This window comes from Sugiyamaella lignohabitans, chromosome D, assembly GCF_001640025.1.
Source record: "Sugiyamaella lignohabitans strain CBS 10342 chromosome D, complete sequence".
Lineage (NCBI taxonomy): Eukaryota > Fungi > Ascomycota > Dipodascomycetes > Dipodascales > Trichomonascaceae > Sugiyamaella > Sugiyamaella lignohabitans.
In genome coordinates this window covers 2,183,975-2,203,017 of record NC_031673.1, presented here as the reverse complement: position 1 = coordinate 2,203,017, position 19,043 = coordinate 2,183,975, and the positions used below count along the sequence as shown (strand labels likewise).

Genomic DNA, 19,043 nt, shown 5'->3' with positions numbered 1-19,043 from the left:
CCGCCTCTCCTGCCAGGGACCACACGAAACTCCTCGAGCGCAGCGAGAGGAGCTACGGGGTCTGGGGCGGAGCCCCAGCCGCCGGAGGCAGAACCGTCCCCCGAGACTACCCGCCAGCTCGGAGAATCCTCAGAGGGGTATCCTAATCGGGAGATGGGATCTGATCTTATCAGATTGGTACAGCCGCATACCGGGTGGAGGGGTGAGCAGGGTCCAGAACGGAGTGTGTGAGGGGGAGTAGAGTCGAGATTATAAATGTGCGACACTGGCATGTGCCAGACTGTTGATGGTCGGCTATATTGCTTTGACCCCTCAATGATTTAGATAAGAGAACCGTTCGGGCGACCGGACTGTGGTGATAATTATAGACCAGAAGGCTCTGAATACAAGTAGACAAAGGAAATAAAGAGATCTGGATGAAAGGGGTCGCTGGTTTCAATGAAACAAAGGCTATCTCGGAGAAAGAGAGCATACCGGAGATGTCAGTCTATGGTCCGGGACCACAAAACGCCGTTGTGCGGACTTGTCGTTATTAGAAAATAAAAAAAAGGGTCTGGAACATGTCTCTTGGCAGATCTATCGGCCGACAGGGTAAGGACCGGAACCAAATATGCATCAGGCGGGGTCTGGACCGTTTTCAAGATTAGCTAATTTGGCCTAGAACGACTTGGGCATGGCAGATGTGCATCGAAGCATTAACCCGCTTGCTGCGTGAGTAGTCAGCGTTATTTCGGGCGGGGTCTAGAGCTGAAAGAAAAAGCAGGGACTGAAACTGGATATGGGGAAACAGGGGAAAAGACGGAACAAAAGAATGATAAAGAAGCAGGACAACAACGACAATCACACGGCAATCAAGCTACAATCGTTGGGAATAGCAATTGATTACAAACAAGCGCAGCACTTGTAAGGTAGAACTATTATTGTATAGCGGTAATTGTTTACAGATTTATACATATTCCTACAGAACCGTACACACTTGTACAGTATTGAATAAAAATAGTACCGAATTGTAGAGTATAGAAAAAAGAGTTTGTAAGTCGGCTGTGTACTAGCAGGAGAGATAAATCAATTTTTGCGTCTCATTTGAAAATGAGATCTAATACATGATACATGGAGTCATCCTTACAAGGTATAGTACAGTAAGGCATGTTAGCATGTTACATTAAATAGATCACTCTATAGAACCTATTTTAGTACACTGACTTTATTGTTACGTGCTCTAGTCCATAGTATGGTAAATGCTATGTTATAGCAACATGATATAGTATATGGTACATGGTACATGGTACATGATAGGATACGATACTTAAAATGATAATGTAATAAGAGCGTTGACGCTTATCAGGAGCATGGAGCGGGTTATCAATTAAACTACAGCTCATGCAGGGAATGGCGGAAGATTGGCTTGAATCCAAGGCCCCACCTGGAAAACGGTCTAGCCAGAGTAGTGGTTCTGGCGGGGTTCGAGATCAGCCAGGACGCGGCAGGAGGGGCCGTCCTAGGGGTCCAGAGCTGCAAAAGGCAGGGGGCCCAGAGGGACTCAGAGGAGATCCAGAGGGATCTGAACTTGAAAATAATTCGCAAATAAAGCTGAAAACTGTCATACAAGAATATAATTCAGTTCTGCCAACCTCTCCTCGAGCGGAGCGAGAGGAGCCACGGGGTCTGGGGTAGAGCCCCAGCCGCCGGAGGCAACCCCCCCTGCACCGGAGTAATACCGCAGCGGCCGCATTACCAGCACGGATATTTTTTATTTCTAAGGACGGTTAAGTAAGAGGGGCTAGAGCCAGTTTAGTAGCGCGTCCGACGGCAGAGATATCCGAGCAGGGGAGGTGACGGGGATCTCATGCACCCGGGCTTGCAGGTTCGGCCGCCTGACACATCGGGCTCGTTAGGCCCAAACCGGTCTGGGTGTCTGGCAGGCTGGCGGTAGGTTGGCGGGCTCGGCAATCACAACAGCCATATAGCCGTGCTCCGCGCTTCAGTTACCTAATCATACACAGGCGCGGCAAGCAGCCTGACAAAGTTTCTGACAGATGCATTAGCGTTCAGATCGTGTGTGAATGATTACTACTAGTCATTTTATTATTATATAAAGACAGGCATATCGCAACAAACTTTCTCCGTCATCATCTTCTACAACTCGTAAAAGTGTATAACATCCACAACATCCACAACAAATAACAATAACTATTTAATAGTACAAGTACTAAGAAGTCAATAAGTACAAGTACAATTTAAATCATCCAGCTAATTAACTCGGTTCTTGTTCTTCACAGCCATCAAGATTCTCTCTTCAAACTCGTCCAAGGTGTTTTTTTCACGTCTGCCACTGCGATTGCTGAATTCAAATCGTCTTGTTCTAGCATCTATTGTTCCTTTATCACTAAACGAACAAAAACTTCAACAACAAAAACCATTTTCAACCACATCGTCCAATATGACCCATAACCGTGTTGTAATTATCGGCTCGGGCCCTGCTGCCCACACTGCTGCCGTGTATCTTGCTCGTGCTGAAATGAAACCTGTTTTATATGAAGGTATGCTTGCCAACGGTGTTGCTGCTGGTGGCCAACTGACCACTACTACTGATATCGAGAACTTCCCTGGTTTCCCCAGTGGCATTGGTGGTACTGAACTCATGGAGAACATGAGAAAACAGTCTGAACGTTTCGGTACTGAAATCATTACTGAAACCGTTGCTAAACTTGACTTGTCTGAACGTCCTTTCAAGTTCTGGACCGAATACAACGAAGATGCCGAGCCCCATACTGCTGATGCTATTATTCTTGCTACTGGAGCTTCTGCTAAGCGTCTGCACTTGCCTGGTGAGGAGACTTACTGGCAACAAGGTATCTCTGCCTGTGCTGTATGTGATGGAGCTGTTCCTATTTTCAGAAATAAGCCTTTAGTTGTTATTGGTGGAGGTGACTCTGCTGCTGAAGAGGCTCTTTTCCTCACCAAGTACGGATCCAAGGTCACTGTTCTGGTCCGTAAGGACCATTTGCGTGCATCTGCTGTCATGGCCAAGAGACTGGCTTCTCACCCCAAGGTCGAGATTCTTTACAACACAGTTTCTGTCGAGGCCAAGGGCAGTGGTAAGCTGTTGACCCACCTCACCACCAAGAACGTTGTTACTGGTGAGACCAAAGACATCGAAGCCAACGGTCTTTTCTACGCCATTGGCCACGTCCCTGCTACTGCCATCGTCAAGGGCCAAGTCGAGACCGACGAAGACGGATACGTCAAGACCGTTCCCGGCACCTCGCTGACCTCTGTCAAGGGTCTCTTCGCTGCCGGTGACGTCCAAGACAAGAGATACAGACAAGCCATCACCTCTGCCGGCTCCGGCTGTATGGCCGCCCTCGACGCCGAGAAGCTCCTCTCGGAAGAAGAGTAAACTCATATAAACCACAAAATCTCAAACAACCACATTCTCCTTCCGGATTTGCATATAGACAAGCTGATAGACGTACTTAATACAAGCTAATAGAACAACCTCCTCTTCTCCACCTGCCTCCGGCGGCTGGGCTTCGCCCCAGTCCCCGTGGCTCCTGCTTCGCAGGAGAATTGATGCAGGGTCCTGGCCCTGCATATGCACACGAACGGGTGGTGCCTCCGGCGGCTGGGGCTGTGCCCCAGACCCCCTGGCTCCTGCTTCGCAGGAGATATCCGTGACCTTTGATAAATGAATTAAAAGAATCGAGCGAAACTGCGGTTTCTGAGACCCAGTTTCTCGGTGGTCCCTGCATATGCAGGGAGACTATGCCTCCGGCGGCTGGGGCTCCGCCCCAGCCTCCGTAGCTCCTGCTCCGTAGAAGACAGCCGCCACCCCCGACGAAACCGACTCGAGCGAAGCGAGAGGAGCCGGGGGGTCTGGGGCGCAGCCCCAGCCGCCGGAGGCAGCGAGCCACCCCCTGAGGTCCCCTACCATGGCACGGCTGAGATTTTTTCAGGAAGCAAAAGAGCGATGCTGGAGATGGGAAGTTTGTAGGACGAGACAGAGGTGTGAGGAACGAGGAGAAATGTCGTCTGTGTCGCCGATAGAGGGGCTGGCCGATGAGGCCTTTGAGCTTCATCGCACTATGATTACGATCAAGACCCCCGGCAGCCTGTTCACCCAGACAGAGCTGCTGGAAGTCACGAAAATCCCTAATAATAAGGTGCTCATGGAACATATCCAGACGCTGGTGAACCACCAGATGATCAAACTGGCTCAGGACAGTCAAGGTTTGTGTTTCCAGGCAGTGTCTGTGGAAGATGCTCAGAAAGTCAAGAATATGACCAGCGACGAGGCCATGGTATACTCGTATATCGAGACAGCTGGCCGGGAGGGTATCTGGACCAAGACCATTAAAATGAGAACCAATCTCCATCAGAGTATAGTATTGCGATGTTTGAAGAGTCTCGAGAACCAGCGGTATATTAAAGCAATCAAATCGGTCAAATATCCCACCAGAAAAATATACATGTTGGCATCACTGCAGCCGTCGGTCGAGGTAACTGGTGGTCCATGGTTCACAGATTCAGAACTCGATTCTGAGTTTATTGAAAACCTGCTGAATATCACCTGGAGATACGTAGTGTCGCTGACGTTTCCTCGTGCTTTTGAACAGGACAATTTCGCCGATAAACAGGGTCCTCAGCAGGCTACATACCCTGCCAGTTATAAAGGATACCCTTCAGTGACGCAGATCCATAAATTTGTCACTGATAGTGGCATCACCAATGTCGAGTTGGGTGTATCTGATATTCGAGCTCTTTGTGAAGTGCTCGTGTACGACGACAGGCTCGAACGCCGCGATGCGGGCTTCAGTTATAAAGCCACCTGGCAAAGTGTGGTTGCATTTGGCGGCGGGTTCGAGGGGGACGAACTCGACGACGCTCTCGACGGCTTCACCGAGTCGCCCTGCGGCCGCTGTCCTGTGGTCGACCACTGTGGCCGCGACGGCCCTGTCAACGCCGAAGAATGCGTCTACTACGACGAGTGGCTCATCAACTAACTCCCTTTTGCATTTAATATATTTATTCTCTCTCTTGATCTTCTTCCTGGGAGTCTGCCTCCGGCGGCTGGGGCTCCGCCCCAGACCCTGGCTGCTCCTCTCGCTCCGCTCGAGTCGTTTCCTCCACGGTGCCAGCAGTCTCCTGCGAACCTCGAGTCTTTCCTGCTATCAAATCAGCAGAAATATTTGCTCTATTCTAGATGGAATGTAATCATGTGAATAAGTGAGACAAACAGAGGAGAAGGAGGTAGATGTAGGAATTGAAAAAGAAGTAGACAAGTTTCAGTAGATGTTAAAGGATACTTATATTGAAAAAAAACATCTTCCAGTCTGGCTCTCCAATATACTATTTAACTGAACAATATAATTATATATTCATTTCACGATTTTATTATGCTTATGACCGAGTCTCACTGATATCTTGAAAGTCATTGAAAGTTATTCTCATTGTTACTTCGTTTGGCTCGAGTCGTTCTCAACGGTCCTAGCAGTCTCCTGCGAAGCAGGAGCTACGGGGTCTGGGGCGGAGCCCCAGCCGCCGGAGGCCACACCTCGTGAAGTCGTTTCAGGTCCCAGCAATCTCCTGTGAAGCAGGAGTCACGGGGTCTGGGGCGAAGCCCCAGCCGCCGGAGGCAGTGCACACCCTGGTCAGTAGATAGTCATATATAAATTTAGATACCTCGTAGAAACAGAAAAAACGAAATCGTGCAGGGGAAGGGGAGATTGAAGGCGGTTATCGCTTTTGGCGGGCGAGTTGCTCGTACTCGGCCTCGAGAGCCCGGATCTGGCTGTGGGTGTCCTCGAGATCTTTGTTAAGCTCGTCTCTCTTGCGGATAAGTGTGGCTTCCCAGGTGCGGAATCGGGCCTCGGCAGCCTTGACTTGTTCACTGAACGACTTGCGAAGTGCGTCTTCTTCTTCCTTATACTTGGGATTCACAAGACGGTGGGTACGGCCCTCGCCAAATTGACGGGTCTCCATCTGCTGGCTACGGTATGCTTCATAGTGCAGCTCCTCGGTCGACAGAACCAGATCTAGCATGTGTGTTCTGATAAGCAGGTTACGCAGTTTATTGAAATCACAATGCTCGTCGTTCTCGACCTCGGCCACTCCCCACAAGTACTGACGACCCTTGACAGGCTTGCCGTCGCCAACAACAATGTCCTTCTCGGATGCAATCACTGAATATGGCATGCTGTCATAAATAGCATGAGCCAGCGAATTGGCACTGGCTGCTCCATTAGCTCCAGATCCATTAAGTCCGCCAGCCGGGCCCTGTGAACTGGGTCCGAGCTCCTCTTCAGTAGCGGGTCTGTAGACTTGGATGTTCTGAGCATGCAATGTCTGTCTGATTCTGTCTTTGAATGCACTAATTTCTTCTTTAGAAAGAGTGTCTGCTTTAGCAATGACAGGAATCACGTTGACTCGCGTCGATAGTTTACGAATAGTCTCAATATCAAGTGGTTTCAAGCCATGACCAGTGGGTCTAATAAAGTACACACAGGCGTGAACTCGCATGTCCACCTTGTCTTTACGATTAGGTTGTTGTTCCTGACGCATATATGACTCGTGTTGGTCATCAATGAACTCGACCAAAGGTTGCCAGGCATCTCGGTTATTGACATTGTCGCCGAATCCAGGGGTATCGACGATATTCAACCGCACCTTAAACCCCTTCTCTTCCAGCTCGGCTTTAGTCACTGAAATCTCCACTGTCTTTTGAATTGGTTTCTTATGACGCGAGCTGTCGTCATTATATCCCTTAACAGTTGTTGAAAAGAGCGTGTTCACGAACGTCGTCTTACCAAGTCCGCTCTCACCTGCCAACATTATCGTAAAAGTGGCTCCTCTCCTTGCCACAATCTTATACCTAAACCTCTGTTAGTCAAAACTGCTCGCGAAGCGAGCACCACGGGGTCTGGGGCAGAGCCCCAGCCGCCGGAGGCAATACTCCCGGCCCCGACTCGTGCCTCCGGCGGCTGGGGCTCCGCCCCAGACCCCGTGGCTCCTCTCGCTACGCTCGAGTCGGGTGTGGGGTATGGCCAGTGGAGTTTTGAGAGGCTCGAGTCGGGTGGGTCAGGAAATGGCCGTCCTGGATGATTTGGTTGCGAGTTTCGGGAATTGGACCCGTGGGTGTGGAATTGCACTTACCGCTGGTTGGGCAGGTTGGGGATTCCAATGGCCGCCATTTCGAGTCGTGGTTTGTGTATGTGTAATGTGGGTGTGGTTTATTGTGCGGAATACGTCCGGGTAGGACCTGTTTTTTCAAAGGGGGAATAAAATGGATGCTTGTGCTTGCCAGCTGTCGAATGTCCAATGTCCAATATTTGTTTTGGAGTCTGAAATTCGCTGATGTGTTTAGACGCGTTGCATTTTAAGGGGGGATATACGGCTGCATTTATAACAGCTAGCACTCTATAATTAAAGTAAGTTAGCTATATTTCATGCTGCAGATGCAGTATGCAGGTCACTACTGAGTGTCTCGAGACTGTTTCTTTTATAATATGCTACTGTACGAAATGGCATGAACTGGCTGGTTTTTCTGGACTATTAATTTCGTGTTCAGGATCATGGTCACTTATATCACGCTCCTCCTTCATATATTGTTATTTATTTTTTGCTCTTTTCTTTTATATCTGAAACGTAGCAGATACGATATATATTTGAACAGCATATGACGGTAGGCTGATGTGTTGATGGTGTTTCATATGTATTTTATGTACATTTTCTATCCCGACTAAAACAAGAAGGGCAGTATTTAGTGTTTCTGTAGTATAACAGATGGTTTGAAAGATCAAGGAACAAGGAAGAAAAGAATAATAATGGTAGCTAAAAAAAAAAAAGCTGATAGAAAAGCAAAAAAGTGATGCCAGGTTTCGAACCTGAATTATCTTCCACGACAGGGCTTGAACCTGCAATCTCCTGATTCGTAGTCAGACGCCTTGCCAATTAGGCCACGTGGAACACTTGTTGGAAAAACGGTTCGCTGGGTCTTCCAGAGCGCCATCTTCACATTTTTGGCATTTTTTAGCGACGGAATTTTGCCTGGAATTTTCGCTTAAAAATCGTAGAAAGTGGACGTACAATCCTGTTTTAGAGGGTCTAACAGATTCACAACCAATCCACGGCTGCAATAAACATACTAGTGCAGTATTTTTCTGCAGAGGTACCTGAAGCTGTGTTTCTGCCAGACCCGCGCCATCCAACTCTCAAAATACCACCCCATGACGGGTTAAGAAGCCCACTCACTGGGGGGTCTGCCTCCGGCAGCTGGGGCTCCGCCCCAGACCCTGGTTGCTCCTCTCGCTGCGCTCGAGTCGGACATCGGGTCCCCTGTAAGCGATATATTTAGGGTCTGGGTCGCATCCCTCCTCTTGACTCACTTACCCCTCAAAAACTCCTGCGAAGCAGGAGCAACGGGGTCTGGGGCGCAGCCCCAGCCGCCGGAGGCAGACCCCCACCGCCAAAATGAAGGGTAATAATATTTTTTATACACATAAAAATCTAGTATTCGTCGGTGCCGCTGACAATAACGTCGTTAATTTTGAGGATCATACGAGTGAGCTGGGTCGCTAACAGCAGTTGCTGTCTCTTTCCGTTGAGGGGATCGATGACGAAGTTTTCCCGCATGTCGTTGGTGCCGGTGCCCAGACAGTCAATACCGAGTCTGGCGTTGGACTCGTTGATCTGGCGCGACTTGACAGTGGCCAGTGACTCGATAGGAGACATACCCGAGTTCTCTGCCAGAGCCATAGGAATAGCATCTAAAGCAGTTGCGAATGCTCGGAATGCATATTGGTCGATACCGGTTCGGCGGTCAGCAGCCTCGGCCACTGCCACTGAACATGCGATCTCGGCAGCGCCTCCACCGTAAACGACTCTGTTATCAGTGACCAAGTTACGAACAACACACAAAGCATCGTGTAAAGCTCTCTTGGCCTCGTCAATAATCATTTGATTACTTCCTCTGACAAGAACAGTGACAGCCTTGGCATTGGCACATTGCTCAATAACCAGCATACGGTCACGAGTAGTACCAAACTCGAGTTGGCGCACCAATCCAGCCGATCCTAGTTTAGAATTGGTCAAATCTTCGAAACGAGGAACAATTCTTCCTTGGGTGGCCATAGCAATAAGCTCGATCTCAGGACCTCCAACCCATCTAACAGCAGGAAGTTCGTTTTGTAACAACAAGTGGTTGGCCTCGTCGTCAAAACCCCATTGACAGATAACAAGGTTAGCACCGGAATCTTTAACGTATTCAATCATCTCCTTGAATTTATCTTGTTCGTATGTCTGTAGTTTCCGGAACTCCTCCACAGTGGAGATGTCGAGCTTATGCTTGGTCTTGGGCTTAGGAGGCTCGAATGGACAAGTCAAAATAGCCAATTTAACATCTTTAATCTCGTGAGGCATCTGAGGATGCGACATGTCTTTATCAAGAATAACTCCATGGACAAGGTAAGTATCAGCCAAGGATCCACCTTGCTTACCATCGACCTTGATTAACTCGAAATCAACATCTCTTCTCTCCATATCAGCCACTGATAACACCGCATCAACAGCAATCTGTGCAAAAGTCTCATGTGCTTTAGAAACGATCTTACTGCCCAAACTGGTTCTAGCAGCCTTTAACAGATTAGTTTTATCCTCTGTGCTGACAGGAACAACGTCAGCAATCTTATCTAAATGAGCAACTGCAAGTTTACAAGCCTCGTCGAAACCATCAGCAATACGGATGGGGTGAATACCCTTGTCAATGAGTTCCAAAGCTTGTTCTAACAAAGCAGAAGCGATAACCACTACACCAGTAGTACCATCACCAATCTCCTCGTCCTGACTCTTGGACAACTCAACCAGCAGTTTGGCAATCTGGTTATCCAATTGCATTTGACCAAGAATAGTAGCACCATCATTAGTAACAGTGATATCACCATCTGGCGAAATCAGGATCTTATCCAAACCTCTTGGTCCCAACGATGTCTTGACGATATTACCGACTGTCCGAGCAGCTAAAATGTGTGACTTGGTAGCCTCAATTCCGTGAGTTCTGTTAATATGTTAGTATCGATTTGATCTACCTCATTTTTAATCACTCTTATTCACTCTTATTCACTCTTAATCACTCTCAAACACTTTGGTCGCCATATTACTCTTAATCACCGTTGATTACTCCTATGTCACTCTTGACCCTTTTAATAGCTCTGTATATTCGAATGATGGAGTTTCAAATCTAAACTAGAATATATCCACTTCTAACCATAACGAACGAGGTTCAAATTTGAAACCGCAATGACTTTTTTTTGTCTTCTGACTGTCTAATCACACAATAATACATAGTCAAACCGTAAAACCAGGCCAAGACCAATCTATCTGTCCACGACCCAAGCCGCTCTCATTCCAACAACCACAGTATCTGGACTGACCATTCAGCTACCAATAGCAAAAAAACCCAGCCCACCAATGAATTCTTACCTTTGTTTCTTTCCCTGACTATAATTTTGTTAGTTATCTGTTCATGGATTACACAACTCAAATCACAAGTCCCGTAGAACTGAGCTACCCCTGGCTCAGCAGCCAACAACCCGTACTTACTCTCTAACGATGATAAAGGGACGGCCCATCTCGTCCTGTGCCACAATGGCATTCGACAGGTCGGGCATTGCCATTTGTTGTGCCATTTTTGCTCTGTATGTGACTAGTCTTGATAAGCTTGTACAGATCAAATCATCAACATGAGAACCGCGTAGAAGAAAATGCTGTACCCGCGATGAGAGTGAAATTCCACTCGCTCGCCGTGCGTAGATAGTGCGGCGTTAGCGGCGTTCGAGGCGCTTCAGTTTGGGAGCAGATAAACCCACAGATATTCACAGGGTCGAGGAAGAGGTGCAGATCAACGTGAAAAATATATTTTCTGGTGATCCTATTCAAGATCAACTGTAATCCCATACAAAATACACCAAGCCATTATCGGTCCTGGCCCATATTTCCACCTGGACACTTGCATTGATTACCATGTCTGTAGTTGGAAGTCTGATATTCTGTGTCGACTGCGGAAACCTGCTCGACAGTATTGTTGACCGAAGCAAAAACCTCGAGTGCCGCCAATGTGGCCAGTCTTATCCCTCTAAAGGTATGTATCCCCAGCCCCCGACCTGCTCAAATCACACCAACATCCTCTCTCCACCGTCACCTAACTAGTCTGGGGACGTAGATGTCCCGACTCGAGCGTAGCGAGAGGAGCCACGGGGTCTGGGGCGGAGCCCCAGCCGCCGGAGGCAGACCGCTCTCCCCACCACGAACCGTCGCTAACAGCCCCAGATTTCGAGAACCTGACAGTAGTCACGCGATCGTCTGAAGATGCATTCCCGTCGACCCTGAAGTCCAAGCAATCGGTGGTTAAAACCATTCTCAAAAAAGACGACGTCGACGAAGGAGCCACCATCAAAGAGAAGTGTCCCCAGTGTGGCCACGACGAGATGCAGTACCACACACTACAACTTCGTAGTGCCGACGAAGGTGCCACGGTCTTCTACACGTGTCCCAAGTGTGGATACAAGTTCCGTACCAACAACTAGCGGTCGTTCCGCTGTGTATATTCTATTTATTGTTTACGACCTGTTCACTTTTCGGGGGTGTGCGCCTCCGGCGGCTGGGGCTCTGCCCCAGACCCCGTGGCTCCTCTCGCTGCGCTCGAGTCGTTTCGCGTGGATCCCCTGCTGTTCGATTATGATCCGACCCCTAGAATTTTGAGGAGATAGTGCCCGTGGTAACGACTCGAGCGCAGCGAGAGGAGCCACGGGATCTGGGGCAGAGCCCCAGCCGCCGGAGGCAGAAGACCCCCCAGTAGGAAAGAAGAAGAGAAAATATAAATTAAATTACTGGGTGGGGATGAGGGTGTAGTCGACCTGGTCCGAGTTCTCGAACTCGTACATGTCGAGAGCGACCTCGGCCGACTGGCGTACTACGGTCTCGTTGTCTTTGGCGAACTTGGACAGCACGGGCAGAACTTCGTCGGTAGCAATGGATCCAAGGGCCTCAGCAGCCTCGTGGCGCACCATAGACTCCTCTTTCTCGTTGTTGAGCACTTTGATAAGAGCAGGAACACTGGCAGGATCACACAATTGTCCGAAGACGTAAGCGATCTCGTGACGGAAGAGGGCTGACGAGTCGTCAAAACCTGATGCTAGGGCCTCAACAGCTTCTAAAGTACCGATATCACGCAGTCTGAACATGGCACGGTATCTCTGGAAAAGAGGTTCTTCTTGGTTGTTGAGAAGGGCTCGTAGTTTGGCAACCTGTTGTTGGTCTTTGGGCAATGGCGGAGCAGGGTCGATGGACGAGAAAGCACTGGTTTCAAGGTCCTCGGTGTTCTTGGCTTGTGAGTGCTCCCATTTGATACGCTCAATAGCCAGCTCACAGGTCTGACGAATCACCTCGAGGGGATCGTTCTTGTAATAGTCTTCAAGGATGCTGAGAACTGAGTCGTCTCCAATAGCACCTAGCGCTTCAGCAGCTTCGTGACGGACCATGGCTTGTTGCTCCCGGTTCTTGAGAGTCTCGACAAGAGGGTTGATAGCATGTAGTTGTTTAGTCTGACCAAGGACATAGGCCAACTCGTGCTTGAGCAGCTCTGAAGGGTCTTTGAATCCCTCGGCAATAATGTCTATAGCTTGCTTGTTACCTTCAGATCCCAAAGACTTGAGATGGAAAAGAGCTCTGAATCTGTTGGCGAGAGGAGTCTTGCCGTCTAAATTTAGAAGAGTGGCACGAAGACCGTCCAAAGAACCAGAGTCTCCATTAGCCTGTCTGAGTTCATCCATGTTGATGATGTGAGGGACTTATAGTTCCAAATAAATAAATTTCAAATCTAATGAAATAAAAATCCAAGTCCAAATGAAAATAGAAGTTCGAGTTAAACCACTATTTTTAAATTTGCGACTCCAAAAAAAAGGAAAAATGAAATTCCCGATGTAAGAGGCAAAAAGGGTCTCGAATCAATACAGGTATCGTACGTGATCGACTGAAAAATCTGATAAGATATTGCAGGGAATATGCATGAAATATCTGTCTCTGCCGCTATCTTTTACTTAAACAGTCGAGAAACCCTAGCAAAACGAGGTTGATCCATCTGAAAAAATTTCCAGCCGTACTATTCGAGTAGCTATAGTCAACAAACCACAGCCGATTCCGAGTCAACTGGCTGGATTCTTTGAAGAAAAGTAGTAGGGAAGCACCTTTATCCAAACCACAGCCACATAAGTCCGTAGACTGCCAACTCCACAGCCTGCTAACACCATAGCTCGCTAGCTGATATCAATCGAACAAGGCTCTTAGAATATGGCTACTGTGATCCCTCCCCCTTCAAAAAAGCAGAAAAGAGCTGCTCAGCAGCCCAAGGAGATTGAAGGCATTCCAGAGGACCTTCCTAATGTCGTGATCAATTTCCAGGCTTCTGATACTGGTGATTTGGTCGGTGGTAATATTAGAGTTCCTGGTAATGCCACCGAAAAGCAGCTGGAATTGCTTCTTAACGAATTACTGGGCTCAGATGAACCAGTTCCATTTTCCTTCTCATTGCTCAAAAAAGCTACTGATTCTAGTAATGACACATTAGTTGACATTACCGATAATATCTATTCATCAGTATTGAAACCTGGTCATAAATCTACAGAAGATCATTTAACTTTGGTATATACGCCAAGGGCAGTGTTCAAAGTCAAGCCTATTACCAGATCATCTGCTTCTATTTCTGGCCACGGATCCACCATTCTAGCTGTCCAATTTGCTCCTCACACATCGTCAAGAATGGTGTCTGGAAGTGGTGACTCTACAGCTAGAATTTGGGACTGTGATACCCAGACTCCACTTAAAACGCTTACTGGCCACTCCAACTGGGTGCTGGCTGTTAGTTGGTCTCCTGATGGTAAATTAATAGCCACTGGTTCTATGGACAATACCATTAGAATCTGGGACGCCAAGACTGGTACTCAGGTAGGAGCTCCTCTTGTGGGTCATTCTAAATGGATCACCTCTCTCAGTTGGGAACCGTTTCATCTTCTCGAAGACGGTCACAACACTCCCAGACTTGTATCATCATCTAAAGACACAACTGTGCGAGTATGGGATCTTGAAAGACATATCTGTCAATATTCCATGAGTGGACACAGATCGTCAGTGAGTTGTGTCAAGTGGGGAGGTCTTGGACTTATCTATTCTACATCTCACGACAAGACCATCAAAGTATGGAATAGTAAAGATGGCAGACTTGTCAACACCTTATCTTCGCATGCTCACTGGGTCAACCATCTGGCTCTATCCACCGAATTTGCCCTTAGAACTGGACCTTTTGATGAGAAGGGATACTGGGAAGGTACTACTGCTGAGTACAAAGCCAAGTCTCTTGAACGATTTGAAAAGCTCGCCAAGATAGGAGGTGTTGTTTCCGAACGTATCGTAACTGCTAGTGACGACTTCACCATGTACCTCTGGGAACCATCCCGCAGTACAAAGCCACTCTTAAGAATGACCGGTCACCAGAAGCTAGTGAACCACGTTGCATTCTCGCCAGACGGCAGATATATCGCATCAGCCTCTTTCGACAATTCCATTAAACTGTGGGATGGTCGTGATGGTAAATTTATCTCCACATTCCGTGGCCATGTCGCTGCTGTATACCAGTGTGCCTGGTCAAGCGACTGCCGTCTCCTCGTCAGTTCATCTAAGGACACGACACTAAAAGTGTGGGATGTCCGAACCAAAAAGCTCCAATCCGATCTCCCTGGTCACGCTGACGAAGTCTACGCTGTCGACTGGAGTGTCGACGGCCGTCGCGTCGGCTCTGGAGGCAAAGACAAGACCGTCCGTCTCTGGACCCATTAACCTCTTTTTGCATTAGATAGATTTGTATTTAATTTATTTATTCTTTTCACCCGCTCCACCGATGCTCCTCCCTCACGGATCTGGGACCTGCCTCCGGCGGCTGGGGCGCTGCCCCAGACCCCGTGGCTCCTGCTTCGCAGGAGTTGGCCGGGACCGTGGACGGAAAACGACTCGAGCAAAGCGAGAGGAGCAACGGGGTCTGGGGCAGAGCCCCAGCCGCCGGAGGCACTGTGCCCGCCCATAGTAAATAGACAATCAATAATAACTGTACAAATATATATATAAGACCGTGAGATAATCACGAGAGGAGGATCGAGGGGCACCTCACGACTTTTGCTTCTCCAGTGCTTCGAAGAGGTCTTTGCCGTCCTGATCTGTTTTGACACGTATCAGGTATGTGGTGGGTGTGCCATCGGCTTTGATGTCGAGGATTTTCACCTGTCCTTTGCCTTCATTGCTGTATTTAAGTTCTTTACGCAGAAGACTGTTGAGGACAACACGTCCTGAACCCTCGGCACGAACGAGCACTCGCGACTTGCCATTGGTCTGGTGGGCCAGGACTCGTAAAGGACCAACTCCTTGGACTTTGTATTCCTTTCCTACAAGTTCGTACACCTTAGCTTTCTTCTCATAGACAGTGTCTTCGTCCTCTTCACCAGCTCCTTTTCCAGAGAGATCGGTTTGTGGCTCAGCTGGCATCGAGTCCTCGTCCCCACCAGCAGAGGCAGCTTCAGAAGTCGCAGCAGGAGCAGTACTGGTTTGAGATGGAGCTGAAAAGGAGAATGGAGCCGCAGCACCTCCAAAGGAGAATGGAGCAGGACTTGTACCTGTGCTACTTGTAGTGGAAGGAGCGCTAAAAGAAAATGGAGTTGGTGCTGGTTTGACACTGGAGTCCCCTGTAGCAGCAGGGGTGCCGAATGAAAATGGAGCTGGCTTGGCACTGGAATCGCTGGTGGTAGCAGTAGATCCAAATGAGAATGGAGTTGTAGCACCAGAGTCTGTCTTAGTACCATTACTGTTAGCATTGCTGCTGGAAGCTGAGAAAGAAAATGGGTTAGAAACAGGAGCTGGGGAATCTTTAGCAGTTGCATCTGTGGATGATGGAGCATTAAAAGTGAATGGCTTGACAGGGGCACCTGATCCAAAAAGTGGTTTTGTGGTGCTATCGTTAGAGGTCGTGTTTGCAGAAAACAACGAAGGTTTAGAAGCCGAGGTATCATTTCCAGCTGCATCGGCGATGGTAGCAGATGACGTGGTAGCAGAGGCACCAGTAGCAGTGGAGTCCGTCTCAGAACCAAATTTAATGCCCTTGGCAGGACTCCATGAATGGTCTTTCACAGAGTTGTTAACGGCAGGCGCTGAGAATGAGAAAGGAGTAACCGGTTTGGCAGCAGATGCGTCATTTGTCTCTTCAGCAGGTTTGGTGCTGCCAAAACTAAATGGATTAGGCTTGGAAGTGGATGCTTGAGACGATGCACTGAATGAGAATGGCGTCGTGGTTGTAGTAGAGCCCGAATTCGATCCAAATGATGTGATGCTTGTGTTATTGGTTGGAGTTGATTTCGTTTCCTCAGTATGTTCCTTTGCCGAGTTCGTGCTAGTGAACGAGAACGGAGTCGACTTCTTCTCTTCTTCTGGCTTCTCTTGGGTATCCTCTTTGCTAGTGGTGCTATTTGTAGCAAAAGAAAATGGCGAGCTGGTGCTAGCACCATCATCTTTGGTCAGTTTAAATGGAGCATCTTTAGACATGGGGAGCTTAGACAAAGTGAAAGTGGGGCCCTCGATCTTGATATCATCATCAGAATCAGAATCAGAATCGTCCTTCTTTTTTGGAGCTGGCTTATCGAATGAGAAAGGAACATTCTTAGCAGTTGGAAGTTTGTCCAAAGTAAATTTTGGTCCTTCGATTTTGAACTCTTTCTTGGGTTGCTCGTCCGAGTCCGAGTCAGAATCAGAATCAGAATCAGAATCAGACTCAGCTGCTGATTTTTTATCCTTACTCTCGCTCTCATTAACTGCAGCACTGGGTCCCGAAGCAGGGGACTCTGGCTTAGCAGAGAATGAGAATGGCTGTGTTGTAGTATTACTTGAGGTGGCTGTTGCAGAGCCAGCAGCTTTGAAAGATGTAGGGGCTCCAAAACTGAAAGTACTGGTCTTGGCATTATTAGTATTTGCAGCTGGAACAGAAGTAGAGAAGCCATTAAGTGGCTTCGTCTCAGGTGCCAGATTGGTTTTGTTCTCGGAATTGCCTGCTTGATCGTACTTTCCAGACTCGATACTATCAGCGAATTTCAAGTATTGCTCTGCCAATGACTTCCAAGACACACTGGTATTTGTCGAGGCAGCTTTAGAGATAGATGCTGAAAAGTTCTCGTTTAAAGCAGTATAAAGAACAGATTTTGATGGCCCTGCTGAAGCAGATTGGCTGGTAGGAGCGTTGGCTGGACTACTTGAACTCGTACTACTCATAGTGCTACTAGATACAAGAGATGCAAAAGGGTTGGCAGGAGTGGTTGCTGGCTTTGAAACGAGCGATGCAAAAGGGTTGACCTTGGCAGCACCATTTGACTCAGAGCCTGCTGGCTTATCTGAAGTAGAAGACAAGGCAGAAAATGGATTGCTTGAAGCAGCAGGACCGGAGGCATTTGAACCAAATCCAGAACCTGCAGTCATACCATTGATTCCAATCCTTCTCTTACGGATTTGTGCTATTCTGAAATCAGTTAGTTGTTTCTCTTGACATTTCTCCAGTGACTGTTAAGTTGCTCCAGAACCTAATTCTGCTTTCAGAGTTCGATGTATTCAGGTATAGTTTCACTGAATTCTGGTGACTTGTGACTGCAGAGTTCGAAGTATTCAGATAAACTATCACTGAGTACTGGTGGCCAGTCGTAACTACCCAAATATGACTTACGGTCGTTTTGCTAAAACAGAGGCATTGGCTCGTCTGACAGGGTCAATAGCTTCATCTCTTCCATTGTCATCATCATTATCATCTCGCGATATTTGAATATCTTGGCGCCTTTTCGACATGGTCGGTATTGTATGAGAATTTAAAAAATTCTATTGACAAGTTATGAAATAATAATAATGGATTGCTTCAACAATGAACAACGTATTAACCGACGAAGAATACACCCAAAACAAAGCAAGTATAACGAACAAAATGGCCAAATAATGATACAGTAGCAAAATTATGATAAATTAGATGTGAATAAATCACAAACCCAAAATCCTATCACAACTCTAAATCCAATGCGAGATACAATACTGCTAGAATATTAGTACTCGGTTCGATCTTACAATATGTGCTAAAACGACCAAAACAAAATAAATTTCAGCCCTCCGGTCGGAAGCCCACAAGCCCACATCTCATGTGACTTGCATACACGCGGGTCCGAACCCTTGTTCTCATTCCCGAGATGTTTCCAGACCTGTGTCACGTGATATTCAAATCCAACCGAGCGATCACCTCGTAGTGCCACGGATCATAGTGGCCAACAAGACCAAAACGAGAGGAAATATGGAGTCCGGAATAACTCTCTGTCACATTATTTGGCTTTTAATGCTGATGTTTCAATATTAATAGCAATACGGGTTAAAATCGACCAGTTCTATTGAGAGTAAGTTCAATACTTGCCCAAAATGGAACCTGATATTCCTACTGCAGTCACAAACAATTGAGGGAGATGTTTCCTAATTGGGATATGAAACGCAAGACTCAATTTCCAGCGACTCATCCTGCACAGGCGCAGATACCTGGCTAATATCATATACCCACACTCACTTGGTTGAATCTGTTCTCTATCTTTTTGAAGTAGTACAGTTTACTCGACTAGAAAGACAAAAAGTATGTTGAAACAAATACAAATGGATGAGACGAGAACAGCTGAGAGTGCAAATACAATAAGACTAGAGTTGAAGAACGACATTTCTAATATTTGGAGCGACTAGTGTCGAATGATTGAAAAAGATTTAGAGTGACAAGCGAAGCAATTTGTCCAACGCTAATATGATTGTATTCAAGCTCATAACTTCGATTGTTTTATTGGAATTGATAAAGACAAATAAAAACCCTTTTTTTGACTGGCTTTGAATAAACCTCGTGGCAACAATTTCATGGACCACATCACATTTACAACTGCGACTCATCTATTCAT

At 47.5% G+C, this 19,043-nt stretch overlaps 8 protein-coding genes and 1 non-coding gene across 9 annotated transcripts; 4 read left to right on the top strand and 5 right to left on the bottom strand.

The window, feature by feature from the left end:
* Positions 1–2,440: 2,440 nt before the first annotated feature.
* On the top strand, positions 2,441–3,400 carry TRR1 (thioredoxin-disulfide reductase TRR1; the record flags this gene model as incomplete). The annotated part of the gene is made up of 1 exon (XM_018882454.1): positions 2,441–3,400. The coding sequence occupies one exon, from the start codon at positions 2,441–2,443 to the stop codon at positions 3,398–3,400; it is 960 nt and encodes a 319-aa protein (XP_018736828.1).
* An 802-nt stretch (positions 3,401–4,202) lies between these two features.
* On the top strand, positions 4,203–5,003 carry RPC34 (Rpc34p; the record flags this gene model as incomplete). The annotated part of the gene is made up of 1 exon (XM_018882453.1): positions 4,203–5,003. One exon carries the CDS (start codon positions 4,203–4,205, stop codon positions 5,001–5,003), a length of 801 nt encoding a protein of 266 aa, XP_018736827.1.
* A 733-nt stretch (positions 5,004–5,736) lies between these two features.
* Positions 5,737–6,831, bottom strand: CDC12 (septin CDC12; the record flags this gene model as incomplete). The annotated part of the gene is made up of 1 exon (XM_018882451.1): positions 5,737–6,831. One exon carries the CDS (start codon positions 6,829–6,831, stop codon positions 5,737–5,739), a length of 1,095 nt encoding a protein of 364 aa, XP_018736826.1.
* Positions 6,832–7,892: 1,061 nt separating this feature from the next.
* On the bottom strand, positions 7,893–7,965 carry AWJ20_5318 (the record flags this gene model as incomplete). Its single annotated transcript has 1 exon — positions 7,893–7,965. It is a non-coding gene; the product is annotated as a tRNA-Arg (tRNA).
* A 540-nt stretch (positions 7,966–8,505) lies between these two features.
* On the bottom strand, positions 8,506–9,891 carry CCT5 (Cct5p; the record flags this gene model as incomplete). Its single annotated transcript, XM_018882449.1, has 1 exon — positions 8,506–9,891. One exon carries the CDS (start codon positions 9,889–9,891, stop codon positions 8,506–8,508), a length of 1,386 nt encoding a protein of 461 aa, XP_018736824.1.
* AWJ20_5317 (T-complex protein 1 epsilon subunit) lies at positions 8,612–8,875 on the top strand (the record flags this gene model as incomplete). Its single annotated transcript, XM_018882450.1, has 1 exon — positions 8,612–8,875. The coding sequence occupies one exon, from the start codon at positions 8,612–8,614 to the stop codon at positions 8,873–8,875; it is 264 nt and encodes an 87-aa protein (XP_018736825.1).
* Positions 9,892–11,879: 1,988 nt separating the features above from the next.
* Positions 11,880–12,824, bottom strand: LIA1 (Lia1p; the record flags this gene model as incomplete). The annotated part of the gene is made up of 1 exon (XM_018882448.1): positions 11,880–12,824. One exon carries the CDS (start codon positions 12,822–12,824, stop codon positions 11,880–11,882), a length of 945 nt encoding a protein of 314 aa, XP_018736823.1.
* A 517-nt stretch (positions 12,825–13,341) lies between these two features.
* On the top strand, positions 13,342–16,351 carry RSA4 (Rsa4p; the record flags this gene model as incomplete). Its single annotated transcript, XM_018882447.1, has 2 exons — positions 13,342–14,866; positions 15,648–16,351. The coding sequence occupies 2 exons, from the start codon at positions 13,342–13,344 to the stop codon at positions 16,349–16,351; spliced, it is 2,229 nt and encodes a 742-aa protein (XP_018736822.1).
* On the bottom strand, positions 15,208–17,556 carry NUP2 (nucleoporin NUP2; the record flags this gene model as incomplete). The annotated part of the gene is made up of 1 exon (XM_018882446.1): positions 15,208–17,556. The coding sequence occupies one exon, from the start codon at positions 17,554–17,556 to the stop codon at positions 15,208–15,210; it is 2,349 nt and encodes a 782-aa protein (XP_018736821.1).
* Positions 17,557–19,043: the final 1,487 nt, after the last annotated feature.